The 18,385-nt window shown below is 44.8% G+C and overlaps 1 protein-coding gene across 1 annotated transcript in view; it reads right to left on the reverse strand.

Moving 5' to 3' along the window:
• Window positions 1-5,707: 5,707 nt before the first annotated feature.
• The window catches only part of ndst2b (N-deacetylase/N-sulfotransferase (heparan glucosaminyl) 2b), a 16,265-nt gene continuing 3,587 nt past the window's right edge, over window positions 5,708-18,385 (reverse strand). The window contains exons 3-13 of the mRNA XM_012819098.3: window positions 18,206-18,360; window positions 13,611-13,796; window positions 12,663-12,791; window positions 11,872-12,054; window positions 11,558-11,654; window positions 10,571-10,694; window positions 10,003-10,177; window positions 9,408-9,578; window positions 8,810-8,919; window positions 8,285-8,387; window positions 5,708-6,585 (exon numbers count right to left, since the gene is read on the reverse strand). Of these exons, the coding sequence (XP_012674552.2) occupies window positions 6,460-6,585; window positions 8,285-8,387; window positions 8,810-8,919; window positions 9,408-9,578; window positions 10,003-10,177; window positions 10,571-10,694; window positions 11,558-11,654; window positions 11,872-12,054; window positions 12,663-12,791; window positions 13,611-13,796; window positions 18,206-18,360 (1,559 nt within the window). The 3' untranslated portion in view covers window positions 5,708-6,459. The remainder of the gene's footprint in view (window positions 6,586-8,284; window positions 8,388-8,809; window positions 8,920-9,407; window positions 9,579-10,002; window positions 10,178-10,570; window positions 10,695-11,557; window positions 11,655-11,871; window positions 12,055-12,662; window positions 12,792-13,610; window positions 13,797-18,205; window positions 18,361-18,385) is intronic.

Below are 18,385 nucleotides of genomic sequence, written 5' to 3' on the forward strand. Positions count from 1 at the left end.
GAGCTCTGCTGTGGGGGGGGGGGGGGTCTCTGTGGCACACCCCAGTGTCGGTGCTTCCCATGCAGGGCAGCTGAGAGGCCGAATTCCCATTCTACAGGCTCATGTTCGCTGATTACTGAAGATAACCAGCTGGTCAGTTTCCTTCCATCTGATAACCAGAGCTGGAGGAAGACAGATAATCCTGGCTGTTCACAACACACACACACACACACACACACACACACACACACACACACACACACACACACACACACACACACACACACACACACACACACACACACACACACACACACACACACTCAAGCTCACTCTCTCGCACGCACACATACATACACACACACCACCGCTCCATCTTTCTCTCTGATCTGAAATCAAGAGACATCGGTCAGTCAGCCAACTGCCATTTTGTGCCTTTTATTCTTACAGACATGAACAAACAAGACGAGTACAGCGTGGGAAATCCATTTACTGTGTTGATGGGCAGATGCCCAATCTCTCGCTCTGTCTCACTCACACAAACAACACACACAAATACACACTCGATAACACACACGTACATACAGACTCTCATTCAGACACACCATACACACACGCACACATACACAAGCTCTCATTTGGTTGTTTGGTTTAGTCTCAGGATAATTAGCCGTATGAGATAGCGCAGTCCTAAGACATGAGTCACTAATGGTGTTCTCATGTCCTTGTTCCTTTTTTTTAAGTTCCTCTTGAGCACATGTCCAGTAAGCACATGAAAAACTCATCCAATCACTCTCTCCTGAAGTCCACTGGGAAGAGGTGGGGCCTCCTGGACCTCCTGCTTCCTTCCTGTTCCAACCAGCTTGTAAACAAACAACAACGTTCCAATCTGAGGCGACAGGCATTGTGACATCATAATGGAGATGTTCTGGAACCTTTTTGCCCTCTATTTCCTATTTGCCTCGCACAGAGATGGTGTGTGACATCAGCCACATAAGAAAATTGGCTAATAGATAATTTAAAGGTCACCTGAGGGTGTTTTACCTCAAAGTATAAAATTGAAAGCCTGGCCAGGGACTAGGGTGATATTTTCATAGGCAGTAGAATATTTTGACGTATGTCACCGATTCCAGAGCCTAGGAAGAGGATAGGGTCACTCACATTCTCACTCACTCACGCACACACCTTTTCTGTCTGTCCTATGGCTGCGCTCGGTTTGGAATCACCTGCTTGGTGTTTAAACGGAGACGCGGAAACTGGAAGGGAAAAATGAATGGAGGCAGATGTTGCCAGTGACGAAAGCTACCTGATATCCTCGAGGACTCCAGATAAACGGACTGCATCGCCGATTGGAGAAGATATTGGAATAAGCCCTACTCATCTCCCGGGGTTAGGAATACCGTCGGGATAGGGAAACCAGCTGAATTAACACTTTTGAAGAGGTGAGATCGATCCTTTTCCTCACTCTTTTTGATGCTGGTTGCAGTTCTGAGAGAAGCATTATCTCGCTACTGTTCGGATTGATTCGTATGGATATACCTTTTTGTTTGGACATCCAGATTGCGTCGGAGTTTTGTTGGATTTTTTCCCGTGTTTTGGATGTCGGACTAGAGCGCAAAACTGCTCGAGGTTTTTGTTGTTTGGACGGTGATACAGACTCTATGGCCTACGGGCTCTTTATTGTTTCTCACTACCTTCTTTTCACTGTAAATATAAGCACTATAAAATAAATATTCAAGTCACGTTATTTTCTGTCATGCGTGTTTTAATGAACCTTGATTTATTTTGTTGACAATATCTGAGCGCCTAGCCCAGATTTGTTACAGTGGTGGCCAGTACGGGGATTAAAACACGCATTTTTTGTTGATAGATATAACGCTTTCTGTATTAATAGCTTATCTCACTTGTCATATCCTCTTTATCTCTTTTTTCACTATGGAGACAGAGGAGCTTGTCGATATCAGTTCAGAGCCGACAGGTGCGTCGGCTGGTGATAGCGAGAAAGATAGCATAAGCAGACCAATACCTCCCCAAAGTAGCCAGATGCTGCACCCTAACGTTACCTGTAGGAAGCGAGTTGAAAAGCTCGCTCACTCCCTTGGGGCAATGTATATTAGTAGAGATGAGGGTAGGGTTGCAAACTCTAACATACAAGGAGGGGGTGGTAGCAATGGTGATGAGGAGGAGGATGAAGAGGAAGAAGAGGACGTAGATGATGATAAAGGAGAGGAGACGGAAGAGGAAAGTGAAGAAGAGGAAGTTGTTTTTCATATACCTTCCAAACACACGTCTGTTTATCAAGCAGAAATAAATGAGCTTAAAGGAAATCTAAAGGAAACTAACACTCGTTTAAAAGCTCTTGAAAAGCAAGTGTTGGATTCAAACTCAAGCACGTTTATCAGAGAGTCCTCGAGTCCTTTTCGGGTGCATGCGTGTTCAGCTCTTTGGACTTGCGCTCTGGATACTGGCAAGTCGCTATGGACAAGGCCAGTATTGAACAAACAGCCTTTATCACGCCATTTGGCCTCTTCCAATTCCTCTCCATGCCTTTTGGCCTGAAGAATTCTGGGGCCACATTCCAGAGACTTATGGAGAATGTCTTGGCTGAACTGAAGGGTGTTTGTTGTTTTGTTTACATAGATGACATCATTGTGTATTCAAAATCTGAATCAGCTCACCTGGAAGACCTGAGAAAGGTGTTTCAAAAGCTCCATCATGCCTCGCTGACACTTAACCTGAAGAAATGTCATTTCTTTAAAACCTCTCTGACGTTCTTAGGTCATCAGGTGTCCAGCCAAGGCATTTCAACTGATCCAGAAAAGCTCAAGGCCATCAAGGAATACCCTCGACCTCAGAACATCAAAGAGCTCCAGCGGTTCCTCGGACTTGCTGGATGGTATCACAAGTTCATCAAGAACTTCGCCGATCTGGCAGCCTCTTTGAACAACCTCAAGAAGAAGGATGTTGCGTGGAAATGGACAGAAGACTGTGAGAAGAGCTGGGAAAGGCTCAAAGAGGCTCTACAGTCCCCTCCAGTCCTGACTCATCCAGACCTTTCAAAGCCCTTCAAGGTCTCTACTGACGCCAGTGATGTCGGGCTCGGCGCAGTACTGACACAGGAAGACGCCGATGGAGAGCACGTGATTGCCTTTGCATCTCGTCTGTTGAATGGGGCTGAACGAAACTACTCCGTCTCTGAAAAGGAGTGTTTAGCTGTGGTCTGGGCCGTCGAAAAATGGCAACATTTCCTTGAGGGAATAGAGTTTGAAGTGGTGACAGACCATGCAGCACTGTCCTGGGTGTTCAACACCCCGAAGACCTCTTCTCGCCTCGTCCGCTGGACCCTGAGACTTCAGCCCTTCACCTTCACAGTCCGGTACAGGAAGGGGACATTGAATGTGGTTCCAGATGCCCTGTCACGGATCCCGGAGTCTATTCCTGATCCTGCACAGACCCGATCAAGCATTGCTGTATGCAGTAGCACAGCCAAAGTAACCGCTGACCTTCCAAGTTCTCTGGCCGAACTTGCTGCTGCCCAGGCCAGAGATAGTTACGTAAAGGAAGTCAGAGAAAGTCTGTCACCTCCTGATTCTTTTCCTCCAAACAGAATTTCCTTCCTTGACCTACAGGGGCTGCTCTACAGAAGAGTACCAATTGCCCGGGAAGGATATAAATACCAGCTTGTTGTCCCAAAGGAACTGCATCTCCCATTCTTGCAGTATTACCATGATAACCCACTAGGTGGACACTTTGGGCGCATGAAGACCCTCCTTCACATCCTGGAGGTTGCCTGGTGGCCAGATATCCGAAAAGACACCTGGACCCACATCAAAGAGTGCACTGTCTGCCAGCAACATAAACCCTCTAACACTAAACCCAGTGGCCTGCTGCAGTCAACCCAAGTGTCTGAAGTTGGAGAGATGGTGGGCATTGACCTCATGGGCCCCTTCCCTCGCAGCCGAAAAGGTAATTTTTACCTGGTCGTCCTTGTGGATTATTACTCCAAATGGACTGAGTTGTTCCCTGTGCGTAATAGCCGAACACCTAAACTGGTGAGGATTCTCACAGAGGAGATATTCACCAGGTGGGGGACGCCAAAATACCTCCTCTCTGACAGGGGAAGCCAGTTCACTAGTCACCTACTCAAAGCAGTGTGCAAGTCATGGGGAGTAGTAAATAAATTCACCACAAGTTACCATCCACAGACGAATATAACCGAAAGAGTCAACCGCACACTCAAGAGGATGATTGCGTCATATGTTGCAGACAAGCACAACAACTGGGACAGATGGGTACACGAGTTTCGGTTTGCCATCAACTCCTCCTGGCAAGAGTCCACTGGTTTTGCTCCAGCCCTCCTGCATCTGGGACGTGCTCTGAAAGGCCCTCTTGACCAACTCTTGCCAAAAGCACCTTCACCAACCTCATCCACACACTCTCTTCTGGAAAGACAGCTGGAACTGAAAAAGGAAGTGTCAGAAAATGTTAAAAAGGCCCAAGAAAAACAAGCAAAATACTACAACTTAAAGAGGAGACACGTTGAATTCTCAGAGGGGAATATGGTGTGGGTCAAAGCCCATCCATTATCCGATGCCTCAAAAGGATTCACTGCCAAACTGGCGCCAAAGTGGACTGGTCCATGTACTGTGCAGAAGAAGTTGGGACCTCTGAACTACCGAGTTCGGTTCCCTAATGACTCCACAGACACGATGAACGTTGTGAATATGAAGCCCTACTTTGGTCCTTCACCCATCACCAGTCTGGGGGGGGGGGACTATGTGACATCAGCCACATAAGAAAATTGGCTAATAGATAATTTAAAGGTCACCTGAGGGTGTTTTACCTCAAAGTATAAAATTGAAAGCCTGGCCAGGGACTAGGGTGATATTTTCATAGGCAGTAGAATATTTTGACGTATGTCACCGATTCCAGAGCCTAGGAAGAGGATAGGGTCACTCACATTCTCACTCACTCACGCACACACCTTTTCTGTCTGTCCTATGGCTGCGCTCGGTTTGGAATCACCTGCTTGGTGTTTAAACGGAGACGCGGAAACTGGAAGGGAAAAATGAATGGAGGCAGATGTTGCCAGTGACGAAAGCTACCTGATATCCTCGAGGACTCCAGATAAACGGACTGCATCGCCGATTGGAGAAGATATTGGAATAAGCCCTACTCATCTCCCGGGGTTAGGAATACCGTCGGGATAGGGAAACCAGCTGAATTAACACTTTTGAAGAGGTGAGATCGATCCTTTTCCTCACTCTTTTTGATGCTGGTTGCAGTTCTGAGAGAAGCATTATCTCGCTACTGTTCGGATTGATTCGTATGGATATACCTTTTTGTTTGGACATCCAGATTGCGTCGGAGTTTTGTTGGATTTTTTCCCGTGTTTTGGATGTCGGACTAGAGCGCAAAACTGCTCGAGGTTTTTGTTGTTTGGACGGTGATACAGACTCTATGGCCTACGGGCTCTTTATTGTTTCTCACTACCTTCTTTTCACTGTAAATATAAGCACTATAAAATAAATATTCAAGTCACGTTATTTTCTGTCATGCGTGTTTTAATGAACCTTGATTTATTTTGTTGACAATATCTGAGCGCCTAGCCCAGATTTGTTACAGGTGGACACAGACTAGGTTCTAGAAGCTTCCGACAATAGGCAGCGTACCACAGAGATGGTTGTGGTGTCTGAGTCCTGCAGCTGTCCAACTTGAGCCCAGCAGTTGTGTCCCCAAAAAGGCCACCAGGAGATTACAGTACCTCTAGTGATCCCCTAATTTATAGGTTCATGTCCAGCTAAGTAGGTTGATTGCCAATACATGTCCCGTTACTTTGCCCATGCCCCCAGACACCAGAAGCTCCTGAAGGACAGGTCGTGGTGCAACGTAGGAATTCACAACTCACAGTTATCCAGGGTCTTTGACCCAGAAGTCCTGGACGGCTGCAAGGCCCTCAGTAGAGGAGAAAGGCATTCCCAGCCTGTCTGCAGGTCAGGCCCTGGGGAGAAAGCCACCAATGCCAACCAGGCATCCTCGTCCACATTTGGCATCTCTGAGACCCCTGATTGGTTAATGTGAGCCTGTGTTTTCGTAATGCATTCACGCCATTGGCTCCCTGGGGCCAGTGATACATGAAGCCCTATGAAACCCCCCCTCCTCTTGTGAGTAGGGTTCTCCCCAATGACTCCAGGTCAGTGGAACCGCTGGAACCTTCAAGGCATTAGGACGGGAGCCCCTTTGAGTGTCAGAACACCGACACCTCTGACAGGTGGCTCTGAGCTTGAGTGTCGGGGGCCCCCATGTCACTGCATATAGCCCACGTATAGACTGACAGGTGTGTCTGAGGCCTTCTCTAGGGTCCCCCGGCTGGGAGCTCCAGACCTCTGCCTCTGGAGCGGGGGTGGGTCAGTGGGGGGTTTGTCCCCTGGTTCTGGTTGGGGGTAAACATGAGATGGGCAGAGGGGTGGGCAGAGTCTCTCAGCTCCAGCTTCCTCCTTTTAGCTCCTCCCTCAGCCAGGGGGGCGGAGCCTGACCCAGGCGGTTGAGCAGGCGCAGCAGCTCCAGGTTCTGCTCGCGATAGTGTTCCGACAGCAGGGCCCGTGTCTGCAACACACACACACAAAAGTTGCATATTAAATCAAATACAAATGTACACAGGCACAAAGACACACGTGTGCAGGCACACACACACACGCACACACACTCAAATCATATTCCAAAGCACACACACTCAAAAGGTACATATTAAATCATTCAGACTCCCACAGAGATATATACAGTATTCTAAATCATATACAAATACACACATAGATAGCATATGCAAATACTAAATCATACATAAACACCAACACGCACATACAGATGTATATCTACACATACATATTTAAAACAAGATATCGAGAGAGAGAGAGAGAGAGAGAGGGAGACAGAGGGAGAGAAAGAGAGACAGAGAGAGGCAGAGGGAGAGAGAGACAGAAACAGAAACAGAGAGAGAGAGAGAGAGAGAGAGAGAGAGAGAGAGAGTGAGAGAGAGACTGATAAATCAAGAGAGGGATAAGAGCAGAAAGAGCTAGAAGCGCTAGGCGGTCTGTTCCAAGACACAGGGACATAAAGCACAAAGTAAGTCGCTGGTGGCAGCAGGGCCAAAAACACCCCACACAGCACTTTGCTCCCCAGTGTGTGTGCGTGCGTGCGTGCGTGCGTGCGTGCGTGCGTTGCTCCCCAGCTTTCTGCTTAGCACTGCACAACTCTGCCTATCACAGTTATCAGACAGTGAACTATCCCTTATATGTGTGTGTGTGTGCGTGTGTGTGTGTGTGTGTGTGTGTGTGTGTGTTCAGTCCCAGATCGGCCAGTTAGCATAACACACTTATATTTAGAATGATCCACTTGGGAGAGGATTAGTTTCAGTACGGGGAAGGAGGCCTATTTTCTACCCTATTTTCTGCTTAGATAAACCTCACTCCGGCCTCCTCCATATGCGCTGCCGCATCAGTGAAAGGCCCGGTGGAGAAATTCATCCACTTACACCTCATTTATACTCTGCATTTGTGATAAAGTGTCTCTCTACATTGTAGGACTTTCTATCCATTTCTGTTAATCACAGAACTCCACAGAGTCTGCTCATCACCATAAGCTCTGTGTGTGTGTGTGTGTGTGTGTGTGTGTGTGTGTGTGTGTGTGTGTGTGTAATTGAGTGTGAGGATGTATATGACAACAGAAGAATTTCGAGGGGTGTGAGTGTGAGCGTGAGTGTGAGTGTGAGCGTGAGCGTGAGCGAGCAAGAGAGAAAGATGGTATGATTCAACTTTTGGCCTGTGTATATCATTGCATTACATTCTGCAGCATATTAGCCTTTGCAGAATTGACTAAATCAGCCAAGCTCGTGTGTAGTGAAGCACAGCTTAAACACAGAGACTTGACACAGTGTCGCTGTAGAACCCCAAATCACTTTGTATGCGATTTATATATTTGTAAGAAAGATCAGCCTTACATTAAAACATTGCTGTGACCAAGGAAATGGAATGAGTGTGTGATAAAAAAATTACTGTAGTATAACTGTTGTCTTTTGATCTGTGAAGGCTGTGTGTTAGAGTGTGTGTGTGTGTGTGTGTGTGTGTGTGTGTGTGTGTGTGTGTGTGTGTGTGTGTGTGTGTGTGGAGTAAGAACTAGAGCAGGAATAGATGGTGTGTAGTTACTGTGGATGCTTGGTTGTGTGTGTGTTTGCGTGTTAGTGTGTGTTTAGGTCTAGATCAAACCATGAAGCGGTTGTGTATTCATTAAGTTTAGGAACAGGAAGTACCTCAGCGGACATGTCCGAGTACTTCCTGCCTTTGCTCTTCCCCAGGCATCGTGAGCGCGCTCCGTCCAGCCTCTGGCACCAGAAGCCCTTACTCTCATCAAACCTGCAGTGCACAAACATCCAGCAGGGGGAGCCCTAGATCAGTTTACAGGCTACTGAGAATTACATGTATTCATTACTGACATTTTATCCAAAACAACTTCAAAAAAGCAATCTTGTATAGATGTCTGTTTTGATCAGTATGTGTGCTGCCTAGGCGATGAACCCATGACCTGTGTGTTATCAGCACCTGCCTCTACCAATTGAAAAATATATTAAGCAAATACAGTGTGGCTTAGTTAGTGAGAGGTCCTAATTACACTTCACTACAGCTTTACTTTCACCCATGTTGCATCCATTAAACGCCATTAATACAGAATAACAGCAGCAATCGTCTAAACAGCAACAGACACAAACACACACAGACACACACAAGCACAGACACACACACACACGCACAGACACACACACGCACACTTTACTCACATCAAGGCTTGTGTGTAGTTGTAATGGGGTGTGACACCCAGGAACTTCTGCACCCCGTCCATCACCTGAACTGGGTTGGAACGAAGCAGAACCCCATCCACTATCAACAGCTGAAACACACACACAAACAAACAGATTTTTTTGCATTAGCATTTCAAGAATATTTTCATGTATGTGTGTATATATACAGCGGGTAAAATAAGTATTGAACATGTCACCATTTTTCTCAGTAAAAATATTTCCAAAGGTGCTATTGACATGAAATTTTCACCAGATGTTGGTAACAACCCAAGTAACCCATACATACAAAGAAAACAAATTAAATAAGTTCAGAAATTAAGTTATGTATAATAATGTGAAATGACACAGGGAAAAATGGTTATTTTACCCGCTGTATGTACTTGCTAATTTAATTTAAGACATTAAGGGAGCTGTGTATTGTATTATGGATACAGTGAGTGTATGTGTGTGTGTGTGTGTGTGTGTGTGTGTGTACCTGGCTGGGCTGGTAGTGATGCAGCCACCTCTCCAGGTGAGAAGCGTAGGCTCCGGGCCCCAGTGTGTGTGTGTGTGTGTGTGTGTGTGTGTGTGTGTGTACCTGGCTGGGCTGGTAGTGATGCAGCCACCTCTCCAGGTGAGAAGCGTAGGTTCCGGGCCCCAGGCTGCGCCGCTGGAGGGCTTGGAGGGCTGGTGGGGAGACGCGGCTGGCAGACACCACCTCATGGAAGGAGAAGTTCAGAGCCGCAGGGTCCTCATGGGCCCTCTGGTGCTATGGAGAGAGAGGGGGGGGGGAAGGGAGGTAGAGAGAGAGGAGAGAGAGAGAGAGAGGGAGAAAGAGAGAGAGAGAGAGAGAGAGAAAGAGAGAGAGAGGGAGTAAAGGAGGTAGAGAGAGTGAGAGAGACATAGGTGATTGGAGGTAATGGTGATGAGGGTAAAAATAGCAAGGGATGGACAGGAGAAAGGAAGAGAGAGAGGGAGAAAGAGAAAGAGAGGGAGAAAGAGGGAGAGAGAGATAGATAGAGAAAGAGAGAGGGAGCAAGATATTTTTCAGACAATAAAGAGGAGTTTCGGGGAATGAATGCAAGAGAAGGGTCACAAAGAATGGACGAACACTTGAGAGAACAAGTGATGGAAACAGAAACAAGTGATGAAAACTGGTGCACACACACACACACAGACACACACACACATACCTGGTACCAGGAGTAGGCACGGTCGGCGGGGTTGATGAGGACGGCGATGATCTTGGCTCTGGGTAGAAGGGCGGCAGCTCTGATTGGGGCCACCTCAGTGTCAAAGTAGTTAGCGCTTTTCTCAAACAGGAAGTCTGTGCTCACATTAGACGGGATCGGGAAGAAGTCCATATACCTGAGGGAAAGAGAGAGGGAGAGAGAGAGAGAGAGAGAGAGAGAGAGAGCGAGAGAGAGAGAGAGAGGTAGAGAGAAAGAGAAAAAGTTTATTGCTTGTTACAAGCTGTAACAGATAGACTACTTATACAGACAAATATTAGATCCGGATATAAAATGGGTGGAAAGAAGCTGTTGTGTGGAAGCTGATGAATTCACTAGATGAGATTCAGATTTGATTATGAAATGATTTAATCCTGGCAGACATTATACAGGAAATACTGAAAACAATACGAGAAGCTAATCAGAGAAAACAGTCAATGACAGTACTCTTAATTTAATAAAGAGAGGGAGCCTAATTTGAGAAAGAGAACAAAACTGTGTGTGTGCGTGCGTGCGTGCGTGCGTGATTTACCAGTCAATGCCACGCTGGTAGTTGGGCCCGATGAAGAACTGCACCTCCTCAAAGGACACTGGGCTGGGGAAGCTACAGGTGATAGCGGGATGGAGGGAGAGAAACGAGTGCAAAGCTGTAGTACCTGAGAGACAGAGAGAGGGGGGAGAGATATATATATATATATATATATATATATATATATATATATATATATAGAGAGAGAGAGAGAGAGAGAGAGAGAGAGAGAAAATAATACATCTTAAATTCTAGATTGACATAACTACACATATTTTTTATCCATTTTCCCTTTCATGACCACTTCTGACTTACCTTGCTGCTCTGTACTGTTATTTTATGCAGTTGTTATATTACACACATCATCAGCTTATTAACATATATTATTGTTGAGTATGCAGTTGTTATATTACACATTAGCTTATTAATGTATATTATTGTTATATTACACACATCAGCTTATTACCGTATATTATTATTATATTACACACATCATTAGCTTATTAACGTATATTATTATATTACACACATCATCAGCTTATTAACGTATATTATTGTTGAGTGCATCACTGGCATCTGCTCTGAACTTTCACTTGAAATCTACTTCCGTTTGAATTCTCTAAACTGTAAGTAGCCATTTACATAAATAAGTTGGGTGAGTAGTGGGGCCAAATCACTTAGTCCTAATGTGATATTCATCAGCACCGTGCCTATTGCAACCATCTCTTCATCTTCATCTTAATCTTCCACTTCAAACGCATTTGCCTGTTTGCTTATGAGTGTTTCCTTGCCCCTGTTGCCATTGTGCTTGCTCTAAGGGGGTCCAGGCACTGGGCTCTGTAAAGCGCCTTGAGACAATTTTATTGTTTTGGCGCAATATAAATAAAATTGAATTGAATTGAATTGAATTGTTCAGGACCTTACACATACGCATAGCATGTGGACACAGGTGTTTTTCGGGGATGTCAGATCAGGTGTCACATGTAATACCTGTCTTCTGTGGGCCGATAATCAGGAACTTGGGCAGCCGATCGCACGTCTTCTCTTTGGACCAGATGTCCTTGTGCCTCTTGTCGTGACATGGATTCTGCAGGAAATTAGACATGTAGTAACACGGTTATGACGCAACATCCTTACGTTCTCCTGTCATTCAAGTGCCCTTGATTTGCACAGCCTGTTGTTAAACTGTAGACAATATTTTCAATAGCTGTTTGTGTTTTATGTGACACAGGCAATTTCTTATAATGAAGGCAGACAATATCGACCACTCTCTTGTCTCAGGACCATATTGCAGTTCCACTGACCTGCCACAAGGGGTCTCTCTCCTCTGGGAAGATCTGGAAGTACTTGTCAGCCAGCTGCACGGGAGGCAGCGTCTGTAGCCGCAGGTTGGTCCAGCACTGGACGAACTTCACCAGCGACTCGAAGGTGTAGAGCCCCAGTCTGTCGTTCCCATAGTTGGACAGGTGGGTCATGAAGATGCTGACCTGTGCGAGACACGGGGGTATGTTTTGTAATTTGTAATTACTAGCGCTTTAGTGCTTAATTAAAGTAAGCAGACACTCAGGCAGAGAGAGAGATAGAGAGAGCGGGAACAGAAGCTAATGCTGCTTGCTTGTTATCAAATCACAGTGACATACTCTCATTGGTACTGCCTGGGTGAAAATGAAAACAGTCTGCTTCATTTTAAAAAGCAATATTTCAAAGGTGGCATTAAGACTCATTACCATTTTTATAAGGATAATGTATTTCACTTGAGGTAACATGTTTTAGTCTGTGTGTACGTCTGTGCGTGTGTGTGTGTGTGTGTGTGTGTGTGTGTGTGTGCGTGCGTGCGTGTGTACGTCTGTGCGTGTGTGCGTCTGTGCGTGTGTGTGTGTGTGTGTGTGCGTGTGTGCGTGTGTACGTCTGTGTACGTCTGTGTACGTCTGTGTACGTCTGTGTACGTCTGTGTGTGTGTGTGTGTGTGTGTGTGTGTGTGTGCGTGTGCGCGTGTGCGTGTGTACGTCTGTGCGTGTGTGCGTGTGTGCGTGTGTACGTCTGTGCGTGTGTGCGTGTGTCTGTGTGTGTGTGTGTGTGTGTAAAACTTGTTTACCGGATTAAGCAGCAGCGTCATGAACAACTCCCCTCCGCGGATGCTCTTATCGAGCTCCCATGATCCTCCGGGGTATTCCTTGTAAAAGATGGTGTGGGTGAAAAGGCCACACGTTTGCCTCGGGAGAACCTTCCAGAAACATATTACAGGATATCTCTGTTAGTATTTACATCTTTCTTGTGCCCTGTGACAGGGTTTATAGACTTAGAATATGCGATTAAAATTCTGATGAAAGATGTCATGCTTCTTAAAATAGTTGTAGCAAATAGTAGACACAAATATATTGTGGTCTAAAGTTTTGTAAGTTGAATGTGAGTAACTATGAAGGTAAACTAATCTGAAACAAATACATACAACAAATACAGGTAATAACTGTAATGGGTTATAAAACAATGGAATAACGGACAAGGTGTTCAGGTAGTAAAAAACAATGCACGTCAATGTGGCAACAGACACAAAGCTAACACTAAGCTAACATATCTTTCTGTTGAGCCTTTAGCTTTGAATAGCGACTGTGAGCTTTAACTTTGATACAGTGTAGCTCTACTCAAAGTTATTTCGGGAATATCAAACAAATTATTGTCTGCAGCCTCCGCAGGCCCATTGCGTTAATTTGTAACTTCACAAAGCGACAGTTAATTTAAACTTCAGAAGGAATGTGGGGAAATTGATATGCAACTGTAATATGATGAGAAAAAAAAAAAAAATGGAACTACCACATCAGTGTGCAGATAACAAAGTTAATTGACATTCTAAAGAAAGCGTCACAACTGGGAATTCAACAAGGCAGTGGTATAAAGGAAATTAACTACAGCTGATACTGTATCAGTTTCTTTGCAATAAAAAAAAGCACTGCCCAAAATACTCTCTCGGTTTCGAATTAGAGCATGACGGTGGCGTCAGTCACCATTTTGGAGGTACACGGACACAAGCCCCTCTCTCTCTCACCTTTATATCGTTGTGAATGAAGCCTCGGCGGAAGCGTGCAGGCCGTAGGTGGGGGTACTCCTCCGTGCTGGTCACCTTGATCCCCCAAACGGACTTCCAGGCCTCATACAGCTGGCTGTGCACGGGGTACACCCCGGAGTGATGGGGGGCCACCGCGTAGCCCATGTCTGTAGGGATGCCATGCTCCTGTAAGGTAGGTATGAGAGAGTTGTTTAAAGGGGTGCCATGCTCCTGTAAGGTAGGTATGAGAGAGTTGGTTAAAGGGGTGCCATCTGGTGCAATTCAGTCCTGGTGGGATTCATAATTTAGTTGAGCTCATCAGTTTGATTTTCACCTTTTTGTTTCAAGGTTAATAACAGCAGCAGTGAACGTGTGTGTTCATTACGCCGTATCTGAGCAAATCAGTCTCACATTTTACTCAGCCTCTCTTACTGTGATCACAATGACCTCATCTCCTCAGCTCTGCTAAATAATGCCACTCATGCTATTTAAACACACATGCAGACAGTACAAGTCTTTGGACCGGATCTGGGCCTCATCTGGCAGGGAACTGGGTTTGGAGTCAAATTCAGAGAATTGCTCATTGTGGTCATCTAGCCCTCCGTTCTATGTGTGCACTAAAAAAAGCCCTCTGGTTTTCCTACATAGTCCTGGCTCTAAACAGAGCTGACAAAGCCATACACTGTCCCTGCTATTGGACACAGTGCATCAGGAGTATCATCAGGACCAATTTAGTTGACCAGTTTGATATTGTACTTTTTGTTTCAAGGTTAATGGCAACATTAGTGAATATGATTGCTCAGAAATACCCCCGTCTGAACATTATATTCGTCCTCTCCTCGTGTGTTAACACGTGGAGTGTGACCTTATCTTTGGCTTCTGCTAGATAATGAACCTTAATTAAACATTGTTAAATGTCATTTAAACAGATAGCAGATCACTAAACCAGACGCAATTGGATTTAGAGTCTCTGAATACATTCCCTCATACGTACATGCATGCCCTCACCCCCCTTACAAGATCCCGGCACACCGAGCCCCTGGTCTCGCTCTACCTACTTCATTTACAGAAAACGTGTCCGGTGAAATATTAGACGGTAATTGCACATCTCCCTCCATGGGATTCATTAAAGTGATGTTTGAACACATGAGCTCCTCTGTGGTTCCCCAGTGTGGGTGGCTGCTCTTATCATACAGACTGTGCCCAATTACAGTCAGTAACACATTCCATCCAAGGTGACTTACAGTGTGGGGAAAATGTGTTCATTTCCAGCCTTGCATGAATATCCCTGCAAGGACACATACGTGTCCAAATCTGGCCCCAACTTTGTGGGAGGCCACGCAGTGAACATGACCTTGTTTTCTCTGGCACTGAGTGTAAGCTGTAACATTCATTATGTGAAATCATGCATAATATTACGATATAGGTATTCGTCTATATGCTACTGATATGAAATCATGCATAATATTACAATATAGGTATTCGTCTATATGCTACTGATATGAAATCATGCATAATATTACAATATAGGTATTCGTCTATATGCTACTGATATGAAATCATGCATAATATTACGATATAGGTATTCTACTATATGTTACTGATATGAAATCATGCATAATATTACAATATAGGTATTCTACTGCTACTGATATGAAACTAGGGCTGAACGATTTGTGAAAATAATCTAATCGCGATTTTTTACCAAAATATTGCGATTGCGATTCGATATGCGATTTTTTTTTTTATCCTCTTTTTTTCCGAACAAAACGTAATGAATGATTTAAATATGACCAACTCAATATTAGATACATTTAGTGTAAAATATTCTTTCCCACATTTTACATTTTTACAGAAACAAGAACAACAAATCGGTTGCTTTGCCACTGTGCATTTAAGTAATTTAAAAAAAGTAATTTTAAGTATAAACACTAGGCATGCACTTTTTAAACACTGTGTGCAAAATGTACCATATTTAAAAAAAAAAAAAAAAAATTTTTGTGACCACGTTTTTTAATCGCGAACGTTGCGGTTAGAAAATCGCGTTCTATCATATCGCGATTAAATCGCAAATGCAATTAATCGTTCAGCCCTATATGAAACCATACATAATATTACAATATAGGTTTTCTACTGCTACTGATATTAACTTGAGGAAGGGAGGAATGACAAAAGTGGCCTGATTAATAGTAAATGTTCAATATAAATGATTAGAACACTTCTGAGTCTCTTAATCAGAAATAAAGAGAGTAACATTAGGTTGTGCACGCGGACACTTATCATAATCAGCAATTCACTTATCATAATCAGTAATTTCACACAGACAGATTGATGATTAAGGATGACAGTCGAGAGGGAGGGAGGGAGAATGCAGATTTTGATCCAAGACACCAGATAAATCACCTCGTATGCTCGAGTATGCTCTACAGCAGTTACATTTCTGCACTTTTTTTCTACTTCTTATGTAAAATAGTATTTATTGTTACAATAGGTCTTTATTGCTTGTAGCTAGACTGTTCTCTCCCTTGTACGTCGCTTTGGACAAAAGCGTCTGCTAAATGACTAAATGTAATGTAAATGCTTGAAATGCTTTGTTGAGTTCATCGTATCTACATTAGAGAGCAGCTGAACCTTGCCCAGAGTATGGCGCAGACCTAAGGCAGATCTCGAGTAGGTCCAACCCACGATGTGCTGCCCTGTGATGTTCCACATTTATATGCAAATTAATGGTGATTAAAGATGTATCCATATAGCAGGGTTTTTTTTTTTCCTGGGCGGCAGTGTCTTCTTTTCTTTTTTCCCGGTCTTATTTTGTGCGTCCGCTTGAGTTGAACATCTCTGAACTTTACGGAAAAGGCGCTGGCGATGCTAGCAAAAGATGCTCTGACCTTAGGTCATACAACGGCAGTGGCAACATGTAGTCAAGACAGTGTTGTCATAGAAACAAACAAAGCCGCTTTGGGAGCGCTTCTTTGATGATGCCCCGCAGGGATGAAACGCTCCCTAGCGCCCTGGCAGAGAGCGATGCTACACGGACACACACCTTAGTGTGGTACCATGCAGTCATGAAAGGATCCACTGAACGGACTTACATAACGAAGCTTACAGTAATTGAGCAAGTCGTTTTTTGATTCAGTCTACACAGAGCTCCTCACTAATTAACCTCTAACGCCAGTTCATCTCGCTCCAGGTCAGTTCATGTTCAACTGGTGAAGACTCACTCAAACCACGTAATTTGTGAAAACTTACAAAATGTAATGAATTATAATGAAACAAGGGCTTTTATTTGTATCTAACACAGAATGATAAGAGATGTCCCAGAGGACAACAAATGCAAACACAACACACACCACTGAATTATAATGAGGCATTTGCCACACACACACACAGTTACCCGCTAGTGATTGCCAGTGTGCTCGTTGACAGATAAAAGACTGTGTGTGTGTGTGTGTGCGTGCAGTGCTGCAGACCTCCTAAGTGTGGAGAATACTTATGTGTTGGTACAGACCAGCGCCATGTTAGTCTGCCACTGGAAATGTTTCTCTGGTGTAGCACTAAATCTGTCTAGTCAGGACCGGTCCAAACACACACCCTGCACCTCAGGGGAAGGGGCTCACATACCACCTGAGAGCTTGGCACTGAAGGATGGAGAACACAAGCGAACATGGCATCCTTTTAGATCTCCGTGTTCTGACATGCTGGTTCTGCAGCGTGTCCCTCTTGAAGACGCAGCTGGTTCACAGCACTGCTAAACTCCCTCTGATATTCACTCTACCCACCCTGCCTCCCTAACTCTACGGGTCCGTTCCAAACGGGTTTAAATGCTGTCTAACTGGACAGCTAACTGGACAGTGGGGCATCGAGTGTCGTTAAAAAAATGGTTGTTCTGTCTTTTCCTGTTTAGTAAGATAACTTCAACTTTGAGACTTCGTTTTGAGACACCTGTCTATTACAGCAACGAGGCAGCTACCTTCCATTTCAAATGCATTCTACATCTCTTTTTCTATTCCCTTTTCAATGTCTTTCATCCTGCATTTTTTTTTCCAGAACTCTGCTTGGACGCCTGCCATCCATTTGAGGCTTTAAGTCACTCTATTACCGAGCAGGCAGTAGCAGATAGCTGTGGATCATGAGTCATACCAAACATGTTTAAAGTTCTACAGGGCTGAGGTGTATCTCACCTGGGCGAACATTCTTAAGGTTCTACATGCTGAGGTGTATCTCACCTGGGCAAACATTCTTAAGGTTCTACATGCTGAGGTGTTTCTCACCTGGGCAAACATTCTTAAGGTTCTACATGCTGAGGTGTATCTCACCTGGGCAAACATTCTTAAGGTTCTACATGCTGAGGTGTTTCTCACCTGGGCAAACATGCTTAAGGCTCTACAGGGCTGAGGTGCATCTCACCTGGGCAAACATTTTTAAGGTTCTACATGAGGTGTAGCTCACCTGGGTGAACTGTTTGCTCTACCCTGCCCAGGTTGGCTAGGGTTGAGGTGTGCCTCAACTGTGTGAATTATTTGTCCTACTTTGCCCAGGTTGTCCACGGTGAAAGTATATGTAAACAGATTGTCAATGGTTCAGGTGTGTCTCACCTGGGCGAACTGTTTGTTGAGCCTCATCTGCTCGGCCAGCACGCTCACGTTGTGGAACAGGTGTGGCTGCATGTGGTTCCACATGTGGGGGAACCACCAGAACTCTTTTCTGTGCCGCAGCAGAGTGTCGTCTCCCAAGTCCTCCTCGTCAGTTCCTGAGGCGAGGGCAGTTAGTGTGTG

This window comes from Clupea harengus, chromosome 23, assembly GCF_900700415.2.
Source record: "Clupea harengus chromosome 23, Ch_v2.0.2, whole genome shotgun sequence".
Classification (NCBI taxonomy): Eukaryota; Metazoa; Chordata; class Actinopteri; order Clupeiformes; family Clupeidae; genus Clupea; species Clupea harengus.